Raw genomic sequence first — 15452 nt, forward strand, 5'->3', positions numbered from 1 at the left:
ATCAACAAACGGGGCGAAGTTTGCGGTGTTACAATTAATAAAAATCTATTTCATATTTGATGTTTCCCAAAAGGCACCGATTGTGAGGAAGCTTTTAAAAAAAAAATATATATATTCACAGCACAAACTGAACAGCTTTCAATCCATACCAAGTAAATGATGAATTTAATGCTAGCATCTAACCCATTCATGGGCCAACGCTTACATCCTAAACCGCTCGCCTCATCAAATAACCCGTCCCCTCATGCACCTTAATTGGTAGTAGATTCACTTACTCTCATGCGTACCTGCATCCCGAACTGCAGTGGCTGAGGGGGGAATGGCCCGGGGGGCCCCTGCTGCTGGAGGAAGCCGGGCTGCCGGTGGCCTATGAAGGGCCTGGTGTTTGGAGGCCCTCCGTGTCCAGTCAGGCTGGCAATCCCCTGGAGGTGGCCCTGGGGCAGCAGGTTGGGTCGGGGGAGCTCTCTCTGGAACGGGCCGAGCTGGACCCCTGGACCCTGGCCCGGCTGGTTGAACCCTCCCGGGCCCGGCTGGTTAAAGGCCATGTGGCCCTGGCCGGGGAGCGGGTGGTTATTACTGTTCATGAGCGAGCCAGGGTTCTGGTGATCGAACATGTGCTGCTGCTGCCCGGGGAAGCGGCCCGGCTCTACGGGAAGGGGAGAGGACACGGGGGAAGAGAGAAGCACAACAGAGACGTCAAGCGGTTTGCTGCGCCGCTGCGTTTCCGCTCCCTTTCCATACATCAGACGCCGGCTGCATACATTAACCCCCGGGTGAAAAGGCACATACAGGCCTGCGTCTCTATCAGTGGAGGAGACCACACCCATATTTGGTGGGATTTTCCACACAAGCGCGGGGTGAAAAGGGGGGGGGGGCGCGCGGGTACGTTGGGAGGAGCAACGGCACGATCGATGGCCCGCGTGCGTGCCGTGCATAGTGCTTCCACTTGCAGCGTAACCTGTATCAGGGACGCCAACCTCGTTTGTTCAGAACTACATTTTGTTCTCGCTGCAGCCCCATCCTAGCACACCTGATTTATTAGCAGTTAGTCAAATCGAGGAATGGAAAGAAAACCTACTGGGCGGTTTTTAAACCAATTTAATCACTTAAGTATAACTAAGAACACACCATTTACAGAGCAATTTAGACTGGAACTGCCTTGCTCAGGGACAGAATGATAGATTTAGTTTTTATAACCATGGCTGCTCAGAGATTTGTTTGAGCGAACTTTTGGTTACTGGTCAGATGCTGTAACAGCTACACTACTTGCCACACTAAAGTGCACTGGAAACCCTGAGTATATGGGTAGGGGTTACATCCCCTGGACTTTACAGAGGTGAAAAGAGAAGATTTAACCTTAAAATGTAGGGGAGCGTAGGCAGGTGTGGTGCTAAATAAAGAGGGCTGTATCCCAAACGGCAGACGGACCTGAATACAAGCCAGTATTATGACCAAGGGGACCCTGGTGAAACGCAGGCACTATACAGGGAATAGGGGTTCATTTGGGGACAACGGCAGTACACTACATGGGGTGGGGGATACCGGCTGCGGTCTTACCACCGATGAAGAAGGGTTCTCTGTCCTGGGGGGCGGGGGGAGGCTGGCTCCTCCAGGTCTCCATGTGATGTGGGGGTCTCTGGGGGGGTTGGCCAAAATTACCAGGCATGTGCTGCTGCTGGAAGTCTCCCGCTCCCTGTGAGGCGGGGGAGAGAACGCACACACGCATGCATTTAATTCAACATAACAAACCACTATAACCACATACTAATTAAAGCAAATGATGGGGGGCATTTTGGTTAAAAATACTAAATACTAAAAGGAGATAACTAGAAGTATTCTCATTATGTACAATGTTGACTTGCGTAAAATGTGTCAATTTATACAGGAGATACCACTGCAATTAAGTGATTTGTTGTAATTCAATAGTACGGGCCATTGGCATCTGAGCAGCAGGACAGATGTTGGTCTGGAAACCGCGAAGCCGTTCGAAAACCCTCTTGTTTCTGGGACAAAGACGGCAGTGCGTTTAGGGCTTGGGTTAGAGCAATGCTAATTTCTTTGTTTCGTCCAACCCTTTTGGATGTACAACAGCTTTCGGCTTTCCACAGAACCCCCACCTGACCCCCCCCGCCGCGCCGCGCCAGTCTAGTCTACCTTCAAGGAAAGGCGGCAGATAACGATCCACTAATCCCTCTTTGGAATAAGAATCCCCCCCCCTCATAGCCCGTCTCTCCTTGATTCTCTTAAACATCTGTCCCTGTTGAAAAATTAACCTTCAACTCTACACGTGGCACTTCCACAAACGTGATTAGACCTCCCTCCTTCTCGCCCCTTTGTAAATTACTTAAGATGCTATCTGGGCATAATCCACCTTGATTGGCCGGTATACTGACGGCATTTAGAGAGGGATAGAGGGAAGGATGGAAGGGCGAGAGGCGCAAAAGTTGCTTAACAGAAAGTTAATCAACGGGGCTTAACGAAGCAGAGGACGGGGGCGGGGGGGGAAATCACATTGTTAGTTTGGACATTATCGCTCGGTTCCAAAGGTCAGCCCGGGTTTGCACAATGGAGTTTGGGCGGGCTGCATAATACCACTGGAAATTTGTATGAATTTGATAACGCGGCTCAACCTCTCAGAGTGCTAATCCTCGATAAAGAGGGTGAGAGGTGCGCTATGTGTAACTGATGCTGCAGATATGCCCCTCAGAAAGGGGGCTAGCTAAGACAAATGTCATACAATGGACCGGGGCCAAACGTCAAATCTTTCAATGAGAAAGGAAACCGCGTAGGATTAGCAGTGGCATTTGTACTGATCCTTCCCTCTTCGGACACAGTGTCTTACAGAAGGTGCACATTGTTGCCGATGATGGGTTCAAGAATTCACCTGAAGTAAGAACAAAGGTACCGTTGAACGACGAGACTGAAAGGCTCCTCAACAGTGCCTCCATCGTCTGACAGGCAATTAGCCTGAAGTGACTTCAATGGCCCCTTGTGTTATCTTAAAAGCTCAGACAACTTGTAGGACTAATCTAGGTTTATTTTATGGTTCCTATAAGTAAGCAGACGATGCCACAACATATATTTGGAACAAATGGCAAAATATTACATGATGATCAGAGATTTTGTGTCAAATTACAAACTTAAAAATACATCTTACACTAGGAGTTCTTTCATAAAGCCCAGCAATGACCTCTTAATTGGAACACCAATTTAATATTTCAATTAACATAAAAATATATCTATATATACATAGCAATTCACCCCCTCCCCAGGCTAAGCATTCAAATGAAATTCTATAACGTATGATAATCATCCGTAATCTGGGGCCCAGTGGTAAATGAATTTATTTTTTGGCGGCCAAATGAGATTGACAGCTGGGGAATACAACATTTTGCTAGGTGTGAGTCGGCATCTCCCCCTCACGTGCTCAAACTCTGACAAGATGGCTATACTCTGGAGCGCTCTTCACTTTTCATCCCCACAGCAATAGCAAACTAGTGTTAACTGGCAATGGGAAAATTGACGTGAAGATGGGAAAAGATGAATGCAATTTTACAAATAAGACTCATTTGTCAAATTCAATTGGATGCAGCCATTTTCAAATGGGTTATTTGCATACATCCATATAAAACACACTTTCGGGGAAGGTGTCCGTCAACAACAGTGCCACCTGATGCCCAGCCATCATTAGCTGGGAGCAATGAAGCAGCTTCCCAATTAAGCCCCCTATTAACTACAGTGTATTACTTGTCATAGGCAGTGCACTACACAGGGAATGAGAGCGCCATATTGTGGCACAACTTGTGTAACTTGGGGCACATTTGGCTGTTTGGCAATCCTTTCATGTTACCTTGAATTGGTTTAATACATTACTCTGAGGCTATTCAACGATTCCAGATTCTCTTTCTTTGGCTACCGTACTATCAACTTAGCCACTAAGTATAAAAAATATATTTATGTTTTCGTTCTGTTTAACTGAAACTTTAAACAGTCTTGTAAAGGTATTTTCTGCTTTGGACCACACAGAGTGGTGTCCTCAAAAGTGATATCCTAAGACACGCCCTGGATAGTACCCTATTCTTGGATGATGTTGGTCGAAAGTAGAACACTTGGGGAATAGGGTGTCAGTTTGAAGGCCACCCAGATTTCAGGATTCCATTACAATGCCAACCTCAGAGTCTGAGCCTCTCCACATCCATAAAGAGAGCTAACTAAACTAAGCCCCGGCACCACAACCCGGCCCTCCACAAGGCCTGGCAGCGGCCTAAAGCCCCTATCAGCCATTTCCAGTGGCGCAGGCATATTTTCCCCAAGCAGTATTTGGAGCAGAGCGGCCACCTAATTGCCATAATGATATTTCCCTCACAAAAGAGGCTAGTCGCTAACCGTGTGATGGGGGAAAGAGAGAGTGGAGCAGCTGCTACTCACAGGGAACCTCTGAGGACCTACAGCAGGTCTGGGCTGGCTCTGAGCAGGAGGCATCAAGGGCACTGCAAAGAGAGAGAGAGAGAGAGAGAGGGAGGGAGAGAGGGCGAGGCGAGAAAGAGAGGGGCGAGGGTGAGAGGGGGCGAGAGACCGAGAGAGGGCGAGAGAGCACGAAACCGATGTAGATTATGTGGGGGAGGGGTCAGGGAAATTAGAAAAAGAGGGGGAGGGAAAGGGATAGAAAGGACAGAGCGACAGAGGGGCGAGAGGGAAAGTAAGAGAGAGGGATAGTAAGAGAGAGGGGAACAGAAAATGATAGAAAGAGACAGGTGGGAGAAAGGGATAGAAATAGAGATAGACAGGCAAGAGAGGAAGATGATAGAGAGGAAGAGGGGTGGGGCAGTCCATTAGAGACTTGTGTTTTGCATAAAACAGACACACATCTTACATTTCACCTCAGAAATGGGCCCACAGTTGGACAGAGGTAAGGAAGGAAGGAATGACTGAACACAGCAAAAGCATGCAGTTGTAATTCTCTACTGGAGCACACCGTGGATACATTCGGCTCTGGAAGACATCATTTGGCGTCACAGTGTCAGACTATTTGACTTTAGTAAATACTACATCCATCTTCAATTCATCAATCAGTTGCAGTTTGTAATAGGAAATTATTTTCAACAGCCAAAATTCAAAGGCCAATTCATTATAAATATGGGTTCAGAGACGCATGTGAACCTATGGATAACACTCCATTCCGCCCTCCCCTTAAAACATGTGTTTGTGTGCGTGTGCGTGTTTGGGGTGGGGGCCACGGTTTGCTCCAGAGAGGAAAAGTCACAGTGAAGGATCAGGGATAGCCTGCAGTCATGATTAGGCACACACACAGAAACCAACAGCTGCCTGGACAGACAGGGTAGATAAACCGATCGAGGAATGGAATGGAGATGCCAGTAAAATAACAAACAAAAAAAAAAGCCACAAGAAGATAAACCTATTACTGGCTGAGAGACCTATTCACTTGTCAGTCAACCCAAACAACATGACATTCTAATCCAGATTCAGAGCGGTGCACGGATAACTGCCAACCACACGGCACTGTATACATCTGCTTCTTGGTAAATACATAAAATAAAAACTAAATGAACATAGGTAGCAACAACAGAGAAGTACCTGAGAAACTACGCTACATAAAGCTCTACTTTTGACTTGGGCCCTAAAGGAATAGGGTGCTACTTAGGACAACATTACTGGTGCACTCTAAGTAATAAGGGTTTCCTGGTCAAAACCAGTGGAAAAAACAGAAAGTGTTTGACAATGAAAGCGTGTCCTCAAAACATTTTGACCTAGGCTGGGCCAGCGGTCTAAATCGCTGCTTCCAATTTGTGTGTACTGCGACAGTAGTGGCTCAAATATGACTTGCATGACTCACACTCACAAGAAATATCTTCACCCCAGTTACTCCCCACTTTCTAATCTCGAAAAATCAAAGGCAGAAAAAACCAACAACACGGAAGACGCAGACATGCAACGCGGCTCAAACTGTACCACCTACCTTGTGCAGGGGAGGACGCAGGGCCTCTGAAATGGGGGTTGATGTGGATGTTCTTGGGATGCTGCTGCTGTTGCTGGCTGTGTGATGGAGGGGGGCTCATCATGCGGGGCGCCGGGTCCATCTGGGGCCGGACCGGGGGCCCGTGTGAGGGCGAGCCGCGGTGGGCCAGGTGCGGGGGGATGAGGGGCTGCAGCGTCTGCGGGCCCCCGCTGTGCTCCTGGAAGGGGGGCCCTCGGGCGCCACCCTGGTGGTGGTGTTGCTGCTGCTGATGAGGATGATGATGATGTTGGTGGTGAAGGGAAGGCATTCTCGAGGGCGACTGTGATTCAAGGGAATTGAGAACAAAAACAAAGACGACAATACTGTCAAATAAGACCCAGAGAATATGCTGTATATAGCACAGTGAATCATTTCAATAAGGCAGTGGTTCACAATAGAGACCCACCGATACATCAGGTTTTTGATATATCGGTGCCGATTGAGCCTTTCTAGTAAATCCGCTATCAGCCCTGTTCTATAGGTCTTGGTCTGATAGATCCTCTACATAAGCGCACTCTAGTGTGGATTGAAAAATGTGGCCATCAGAACGTGTGCATACTCTTGCTATACTCATTTGATTAACTATGTACATGTTGGATAGCAACTAGCTAGGTACTGTTGATCCGACCATCAGCAACTGTATATGTGGACTGTTTATAGTTGGATGAGATGATTCGTAAGATCATAAGATGATGCGTTTTAAAATACCCCAATTACATTTGACAAAAGCTGCTCGTAAATTGCATGCACAATGTTTGCGAGTGCAGTTGTTAGTTTGACATGATAAATGAGACTGCTAAATGACTCAAACGTGTAAAAAACAACAACACTTTGGCAATGAAGACAGCAGAAGGGCTCTAAAAAGTAGTTGGCTTCACTCATCACATTTAGAATCTGATGTCTTCAGATTGTCAACTGGGTTATTTAGAATTTCTTCCTGGCATTAGTTAGCGATGTTCTCATTGTTCTGCCTGTGTTGTCATAGCAGCATCATGTCAGTTTAGGGAAATTAACGTGTTCCTGCACACAGCATGCTATACTTCTCATTTCACGTTCTTAGGTGCGGAATCTCAAATGAAAACAGTGCTTGCGAAATGCTCTAGAAAGAACACAAGTATGCATTTCGAACCACAACGATATTAGGTTTACACTGGGATTTTAGATTATTTTCAGCCTTAGATTCTACAATGGTCATCTATATCCTTGACTGGCACAATCATTTTTCATTTGCTGTGAATTCTCAGCAAAAGACCACCCACTGCCCTCTCCTAATACCCTAACCACAGCGAAAGAAAAAAAACTTTGCATTACAATTTGCTGCTCTCCAATTAGGATTATTAAAGCCTAAAGTGTCATCTTTTAATTACATTTTTAGGCATCCAAATGTCACTATATTGTTTATCGGCAGTAAATAACCCCCCCCCCCACCCAATCCTTTACAATCGGTATTAGCAACAAAACGACATGCTCTTGACAAAGGTCAAAAACAACATGTTTTTGGGGCAACTATATTTGATAGGAAAAGGCCATTAAGTCACTGTCGTGCAGTTAGCTATGTAATTGCTAGACCAGGGTTTGACGCCAGTGGAGGGCGGTACAATTTACCAGCATCATCTGGGTTTGGGTGGGGTTTAGTAATCGAATATGGTTCCCTGGCCTCGTTGTGCTCTAGCTACTTGTCGGATTGGGCTCCTGTGAGCTCCACCAAAGATAAAGGATGGAGAACGAGTTTTGCGCACGCACAAGAAATACACTTCTCACTCTCGTTGACTTTCACTAGTGATTTCTTCTTCCGCTTTCAGACTGGCTCCAAGCTAGAGACCATCGACAAGGGATTCAACAAGATGAAAAGCTAGGCGTTAGACACTAGCTGTGGGTGGTCATCAAAACACAGCATGAGTTGAGTTAGCAATGGGAGATGACAAGCGGCTGCAAGGTCTACAATCACCGCAGGATTCCAATATAAACTTCCTGAATGAGGGAGAAGCTGGATAAGGAAATGAACAATTTGCAAGCCGTTTTAAATAAGTTCATTTCGAGGGAAATTTGACACCAATATTGTAACTGTTTTATCCTTTAACCCTTTAGAACCCTTAGCAGCAGTCAACGGCATTCCTTCAGAGTACTGTAGCAGCCGCGGATGGCTGTGTTTCTTTAATAATATTTGTGTAAATATCACAAAATCTACCTGATAAAAACGCGTTACTGTATTCCTGTGGATGTTATCATTAATAAGAAACCAGAAAAAGGGTACGCGGGCATGTGACATTTTTTTGTTTTTGGAATTTCGTTACTCAAAATGCTAGCGCCAAAGCAGCCACGTTTTTTTACGTTAGAAGAGGCTGTTTGTGTTGTTTGGTGATATGAAGTTGGAAACTTCCTTGATCTTTGAAAGCGATAGTGTTGTCAGGGTGAGTAACAAATACACTGCGATATATTTCTGGTGTTGTGTATATTTGATGCTGTGAAATGTTCGTAATGTGATTTACGTGTACATCAGCTGTGGAGCTCGAATGGTGGGTCTTGAAATTGAAAACGTTGCAATATTTAGCTATGTAGTCGGCAAACTACTTGAATGTTTTATCGTGTTTCTTCCGAGTTAATTCATATATGCAAACTGCAATATCTAACTAAACAACTAATTGTCTGGTTCAGTTCATACATCAGACTATAGAAAAATTGTCTGGCCCGAAAATGTGTTTCGCTTCTGATGCAACGAGCTGTCACTTTCAGTAGCTAGCCAATATTGGAGACAGTGATGTTGTGCTTAGCTGACATTGTCGTCACTTAATCATGATGATATCCTGCATCTGCCGAGCGACATATACTTTCAATGTCTTAAGATGTGTATGCCTTATGCTTATTTTATGATCACGTTATTGCGCCTACCTCGAATGACTGCTTGCTAAATCTCGCCCAAAAAGAGCCGCAGTGTTTCTTTATGCAAACTTAGATGTTCGTTGTGGTTTCTACCGATCAGTCATATACAAACAACCACAACTGCATGCTGAAGTTAGTTTACTATCTGGTTAGTCAAGCTATTAGAAAAACTGTGTAGTGGCAAACGTATGAGGTAATTTTTTTCTTACAGTGTCTACAAAATGGGAGAGAACTAATTTTATTTTTAGAAGTTACATGGATGTGGTTTCAAATTAAAGATTGTGTGCTCTTTAAAGTGAACTTGTAATTTTTATTTGCTCTTAGTTTTTGTGCTTAGTTTTGGGTTTTGGCCCACTCTTCTATCCAAAAATGCTTTAAATCAGATTTTATTTTGTTTTGGTTTTTGAGCATAAACCTCTTATGTCAGGTTCTGACACAAAACCTGTGTTTAGTTGAGGTCTTGCTATTCCACCATTTTCAGTGTATAGTTTTTCAGCTATTCTCATGTAGACTTGCTGGTTTGTTTTGGATTACTGTGTTATAGCATGACCCAGGTGAGGTTTAGATTCACAGACGGATCACCTGACATTTCCTTTGAAAAATATCTAATACAAAAGACAAGGTATGTTTTGTTTTTCTGTATCCTCCTTATTAAGGCTAAATGTTTAAAAAGACCTTCCTTTTCATACATACATGGCGTCAAATGCGCAGCATAAATGGATGAACAACTTGAACGGATTACATGCTTCAAGAGATGCCAAATAATAAAAGGCCAAGAGAAACCTAATCCTACGCAAAGAACAAAATTAATTAAATACAATGCTGACCAAATAGACTACCGCCAACGTATTCTGTATAATCCATAAATCAACAATGATAACAGGAGCAGAGAAGCGGAATCATTTACTCTGTTCATGAGAAAGTGATCACGGTTCTAATAGACCACGGAGAAAACAGCATGTGTAAAAAAACAAAAAAAGCTCAAGTAGCCACCATAACTGTATCTTATTTGTTTTGCAGGTAAACACTGCAATATCAGTACAGCTTAAAATGTATTTGTCCGTGATGCATGAACACTCAGACCTAGTAACAGTAAACAATTCAATAGTATGAACTGACACATTTATCTGACTATTCTGTTAACATTTACCTGAATGCCCATATGAAGAGCCATCATTGGGATTCTCTGGTCGTTCATTCGACCTCTTCCTCCACCGAAGTCCGTCATTCCAAACCCAGGGAACCCCCCTCTTCCTCCGCGTCCTCTGAAACCTCCTCTATCTCCTCCTCTTCCACCCCGGCCCCCAAAGCGGCCCTGCCTCTTTTGGCGCTCCTTCTCCTCAAACTCCATCAGGTCTGCTTTGGCCTCCTCAGAAAGCTCTGGTTGGCAAAACACAGTGCAAAGTGAACATTCATAGGTTATTGGTGTTCAAGAAAACCAGACCTTTAATTCAAGCCAATAAATAAGGCTTGTTAAAGTTTCTATAAATCAAAACTTAAACTATATAATTTGTAGTTTAAGTTAAAAAGCCCTCACATAAGGCAACCCCAAAAACATACAAACAGTTATACGAAACAACAAGTTTGCCATTTTGATTAGATTTTTCAAATCAAGGGGACGGTTTAAATAGATGTACCTAATGTCTCAGGAATGTTTCGCCGTTTGTTTGCCGCATCTGCCAGCCGCACAACACCGGATGTGACATCTTTGCGCTCTGTTTTGAAACGCAACCGCCCAGACTCGCTGTCGTCATCCTCCTCTTCATCTTCATCTTCCTCTTCCTTCCCTTCTTCCTCTGGCTCTGCTTCAGCCTTTGGACATACAGGGATCATCTTAGTCAACAAATTAACGAGGCAATCCAGGACATTTGCACATAAACTATGTTTTAGACATTAAAAAAAGAACATCCTCCGATTTGACCATCATTAAGTTCAGACAAGAATATGAGTACCAAAGGAAATTTAAAATATCTTATGGACATTAAAGATTCTGACTTTCTTAGTCAATTTGGGGCTAGATCGATCATATGCTGTTTATATGTGCATAATCTAGAACTGTTATACACTGTTTATACGTGCATTTTCTACAAGTACGATCACCCCAGTTAACCATGAAATTCTATGTTTGAAAGCGAGTGGTTTTGATGACATAGGGCAGGTATATGTCTTTAAGAAAAACCCATCAGATCTATGGACAGTACATCTTGTACACCGATGAATTTCAACAGTCTTGTTTGAACAACATAATTATTAAGAAACAGGTTTTGTCTGTTCCCTCACTTGAGTCACATGTTTTCCCTGGCACGACTGTTTAATGGACAAAACTTGGGTGAATAATGTCCTACTGTTGAGAATTGGCATTTTTAAAACAACGCTTATTGGTACATGCAGACTTCAAAATTCCATTAACAAGTGTGCTTGCATAGTTGAATATAGAAGATTCACTGGGCACACCAGGCTCCTGCGTAGCTCAGTGGTCAGAGCAGCAGTCTCTGCATCCAAAGGTTGTGAATTTGCAGCCAGGTTGAAGTAAATGCTTATCCCCAGGAACCTGATATTTAATGGTTAATAGGCTGCTAGGGAGAATTGTCATTACATTTGAATGTGGTCAGTGCAACACAGGAAGATCTAAATACATGCCTCCATGAAACTGATTGTGATCAGTGAAAACAATCAAAAGATGTAGGCCGCAAATATGTAATAAACAACATCCAGAACTTGTGATTTGTAGCTTTTTTGGGGGTCATGGAGAAAAGAAATATCACAAAAGTCACGCCAACACAAAGTGAACATTAGTCAGCATAACAGCACCTCAGTGAGGTTGTTCGAAAGGCTTCAGGACTTTTAGCCAGTGTGTGTCCCAAATACCAATCTATTCCCTAAAAGTCAAGGGGGAAAATATGCATACTGTTACAAATGTTGATATTGTCTACTAACTTAGGACAAAAATTAGCACTGTATCCAGCCCACAAAACTGTGTTTTTACTTCAGAAACTTTTGATATAGGGAATCAATGTGTTCAGGACTTTCAATTTCATGACTGGGAATACACAGGGAATAGGGTGTTGTTTGGAGAGCCACTCTGTTCATACCTCCTCAGTTTCTGTCAGCTGAGAGCTCTGGGCCTCCTCCTCCAACTCTTCTCCCTCCGGTGCTTCCTGGTGCTCTGCCTGCTCGTCTAGAGGCTCCTGCTGTTCCCCGTAGCTTGTCGAGTAATCATCCACCTACAACAACAAGGACATGAGGCACACACAATCGATACAGTAAATGCATAAGACATCAGCATGGATGAGGTCCATTCCACTGCCCTTGTATTGGGTGGGGCAGACTTTCAGCTTCCATATTAGGCATGTAGTGTTACGCTGGCTTGAGCGTGTGAGTTTAGGCTGGCTACATCCCTGTGGTAACGATGCGTAGAGGAGTAAAAGTGGGGCCACAAACACTGGCTTGCTCCCTTTTGATGAGAATATTAGCAGCGAGTTACAGGGGGAAAACATTGCAATGTTATGAAGTGGGGTTGGTGGGGAACGGGGGAGGGTTGGAAACGGGGAGCCCCTTTTGAATTAGCATAACAGTGGGAGCAGGCTTCATTACTATTCCTGACAGCATTTGAAATTCAATGAGATGTAAATATTTGACATGATATACAGAAACGCGCGGGGGAGATGGGGAGGGGGGGGGGTGACAGAACAGACTCTCCAGATCAGTGATGGTGAAAATATCATCAAGTTAGTTACTCACGGCTGCTCTATTGGCCCACTCCAAGTTCATGACTCAATGCTAGGAGGCACATATCACGCACTCGCTTTGCAACTTCCCTTTGATGCGCCATGTGGGCGCGACTCGTGTCGTAATGCTTGTTTTGAAGCATATTTCCACACAAGAGGCCGCTAGGTGCGTCGCAGCCGTCAAATGAGGTGAATGTGAAGGTCGTAGGACAGTGTTTGGTGTTCTGCACCATTAACCTGCCAAACCCACGCATAATATTGCAGACATAAAAAAAAGCCTTGGCAGCAGCGGGGATAGATGGACAGACAGCCCCGAGGGGACAGGAAAGGGTTTAATCCTTTAAACGGTTCCACATATTACCCCTGAATACCACTGCAAACAGAAGTGCTAAGCCCAGGCAGTCGAGTGACCTTGTAAACACAGTTATTATACACAAAAACACAAATGTGCACCCCTTGGTGGAGGTTTTGGATAGAGAACTGCGCAACCCTACAAAGGTCACAGGCTTTATCTTCAGCGTGAAAGAAAAGTCATACGTCTTAGTCAGAGAGGTGCCAAGCGCCATCCCACCTTGGTAAATGGAATCACTACAAGGCGTCACAAATGGATCTAATCTTATCTTTTCACACTTCACTTTTGGTTTACAGGTTCACTAAATGAATAAAGGGAAAAATCGCATCAATCATTTTGTCCCATTTCAGGACCGTATGGGGTGTCCACAGAGAGGTCAATAATCTATTCACCTAGGTGAGACTATCAGATTGACTCGAAAGCCTGAGATTAAAGCCCCCTGGTGTTCACCTCTGCCGACTGGCAGTGTCTCGTCCTCACACAAAGCGTCTCTTTTAGGCTGACAAAGATGCAGGCCCGGGGTCACAACAGCACCGGCCGTCACAGCCCACAGAAAGCAGAGCAACACCAAACAAGCTGTCAACATCTACTCTGTCAGCGAAGGGAGAAATCAACTGGCGTAGAGTGATAATTAATGTAATCCACCAAACCCCCACCCTCTCCTTCTTTAACCCCTTGGCCAATACCCATTCCCTTCACCGCTTTCTGAATAGAGTTGATACGTGGCCCCTGAAACCCTGAGACAGGGAAATCAAGGTTATCTTTTCAAGCAACAATGGGGTAAGACGGAAAGAGGAGACGGTAGGAGGCGAGTACTCACTTGAAATTCATCGTCTAAAGGCTCATTGATTTCAATGTCTAACACTTCGTCCTGGTAGATGTTGCCCTGGGCTGGTTCCCCCGAATACTCCGTCTGGTCGTCTGGCATCTCCATGTCATTGGGCTGGCTGTACTCGTCCAAGTACTCTCCCCCATCCATCTGGTAGCCCCCCTCCACATCTTCTAAGTCTTCTGTGTAGTCTGTGGAGTTCACCTGCTGGTCAAATTCGCCTAGAGTGGCATTGAGGCTAACACCTTGGCCGCTGAAATGCAAAAACACAGTAATAAACACAGGAGACCATAATTGGCAAGGGAGTAAACAAATTCAGTGTCAAATGTCTGAGAACACAACTCTTGGAAAGGCAATAGGTGTGACCAGATTGTGCTGGAATAGTAACTTAAAGATGACAAACTTACACATTTTGATCTTCTTCATCGCTTTGCAGAAGTTCATCATTTAATTCTTCATCCGAGGCGTCCGACAAATTCTGATAAGAAAATATACATATATATCAATATGTTCCAGATGATTTTGTTCATCAGTCTTGGCAAGTTAAATGACAAATGTTCTACTTGCCCAGATGAATTGATTGCAACTTGTTAATTATAACAGGGATAATAATAAAAATCCACATAGATAATAATACAGACAATACGGCCAAATAACTTTTGATCTCACTCAACATGCGACAGAGTGTATGCACACTCAAGGCCACATTCTAGATCTGGTTCTCTCTAAAGGTCTCAATATTTCCTCTTATGGTTAAAGACTTGGCCTTCTCTGACCATTCCTGTGTCTTTTTTGAATCACTGATCACCCCGAATGTTCCAGTAAACTCTGTTTCTGTTAAGAAAAGGTACATTAATGAGAGTAGCAATGCTCAGTTTATGGAGGCCATAGCTATCTCACATGTGCAGAGTCAGTGGATATACTCCTGGATAATTTTATTTTATTGAATGTCATGGATCGTGTTGCACCAGTAAAGACAATTCTGAGCCAACAGAAAGAACCGCAGAGAAACACCATGATGGAAAACCTCCTGAAAAGAGAATGTAGGAAAGCTGAACGTAATTGGACAAAACTAAACTTCAAATTCACTATGAAATCTATAAACAAAGCCTTTGCAGCTTCAACTATGAGTTACACAGTGCTAGACAGTTACATTAAACAGGAATGATCAAGAGGAACATCAACAATATACGCACTCTATTTGCCATAGTGGACAAGCTTACAAACCCTCTAAAGCAGATAGCACCAGAAGTCTTGACCATGGAGAAATGTAATTAATTTGCTTGTTTCTTTTGTGAAAAAAGTATTAGAATTAAAAGTACAGAACTAAACAGTCAAACACTGACACGGTACCGTCACCACGACCACCAAGAAATAACTCGGTGGTGTCGCACTATAATACAACGGATTAAAAAGCCCTAGAAGAAACAGTTCGACATCTTAAAACATCCACATGTTGTCGACACACAGCCATCTGACTTTTTAAAACTATTTTTAACTCTATAACAATACATCTGCAGCAAATAGTTAACATTACTCTGCAATCAGGCATTTTCCCATTAAGCCTCCATTAAAAAAGTTAACACAGGATGCATCTATATTGAACACCTATAGATGTTTATCAAATCTCCCATTTATAGCCAAGAT

The 15452-nt window shown here is 43.9% G+C and overlaps 1 protein-coding gene across 5 annotated transcripts in view; it reads right to left on the reverse strand.

Annotated features, from left to right (window-relative positions):
* Window positions 1-15452, reverse strand: part of rbm33a (RNA binding motif protein 33a) — a 44316-nt gene that overhangs the window by 10895 nt on the left and 17969 nt on the right. For 3 of the 5 annotated variants that reach the window (XM_020041875.3, XM_010885485.4, XM_010885483.5), the window contains exons 4-12: window positions 14213-14283; window positions 13797-14058; window positions 11989-12120; window positions 10534-10708; window positions 10047-10276; window positions 5978-6296; window positions 4429-4490; window positions 1558-1693; window positions 276-646 (exon numbers count right to left, since the gene is read on the reverse strand). In XM_020041875.3, coding sequence (XP_019897434.2) covers window positions 276-646; window positions 1558-1693; window positions 4429-4490; window positions 5978-6296; window positions 10047-10276; window positions 10534-10708; window positions 11989-12120; window positions 13797-14058; window positions 14213-14283 — 1758 coding nt within the window. The remainder of the gene's footprint in view (window positions 1-275; window positions 647-1557; window positions 1694-4428; window positions 4491-5977; window positions 6297-10046; window positions 10277-10533; window positions 10709-11988; window positions 12121-13796; window positions 14059-14212; window positions 14284-15452) is intronic. The other 2 variants (XM_010885486.4, XM_010885484.4) reach the window with 1 other exon arrangement.

The sequence above is a fragment of the Esox lucius genome, chromosome 21, assembly GCF_011004845.1.
Source record: "Esox lucius isolate fEsoLuc1 chromosome 21, fEsoLuc1.pri, whole genome shotgun sequence".
In the NCBI taxonomy this organism is placed as follows: domain Eukaryota; kingdom Metazoa; phylum Chordata; class Actinopteri; order Esociformes; family Esocidae; genus Esox; species Esox lucius.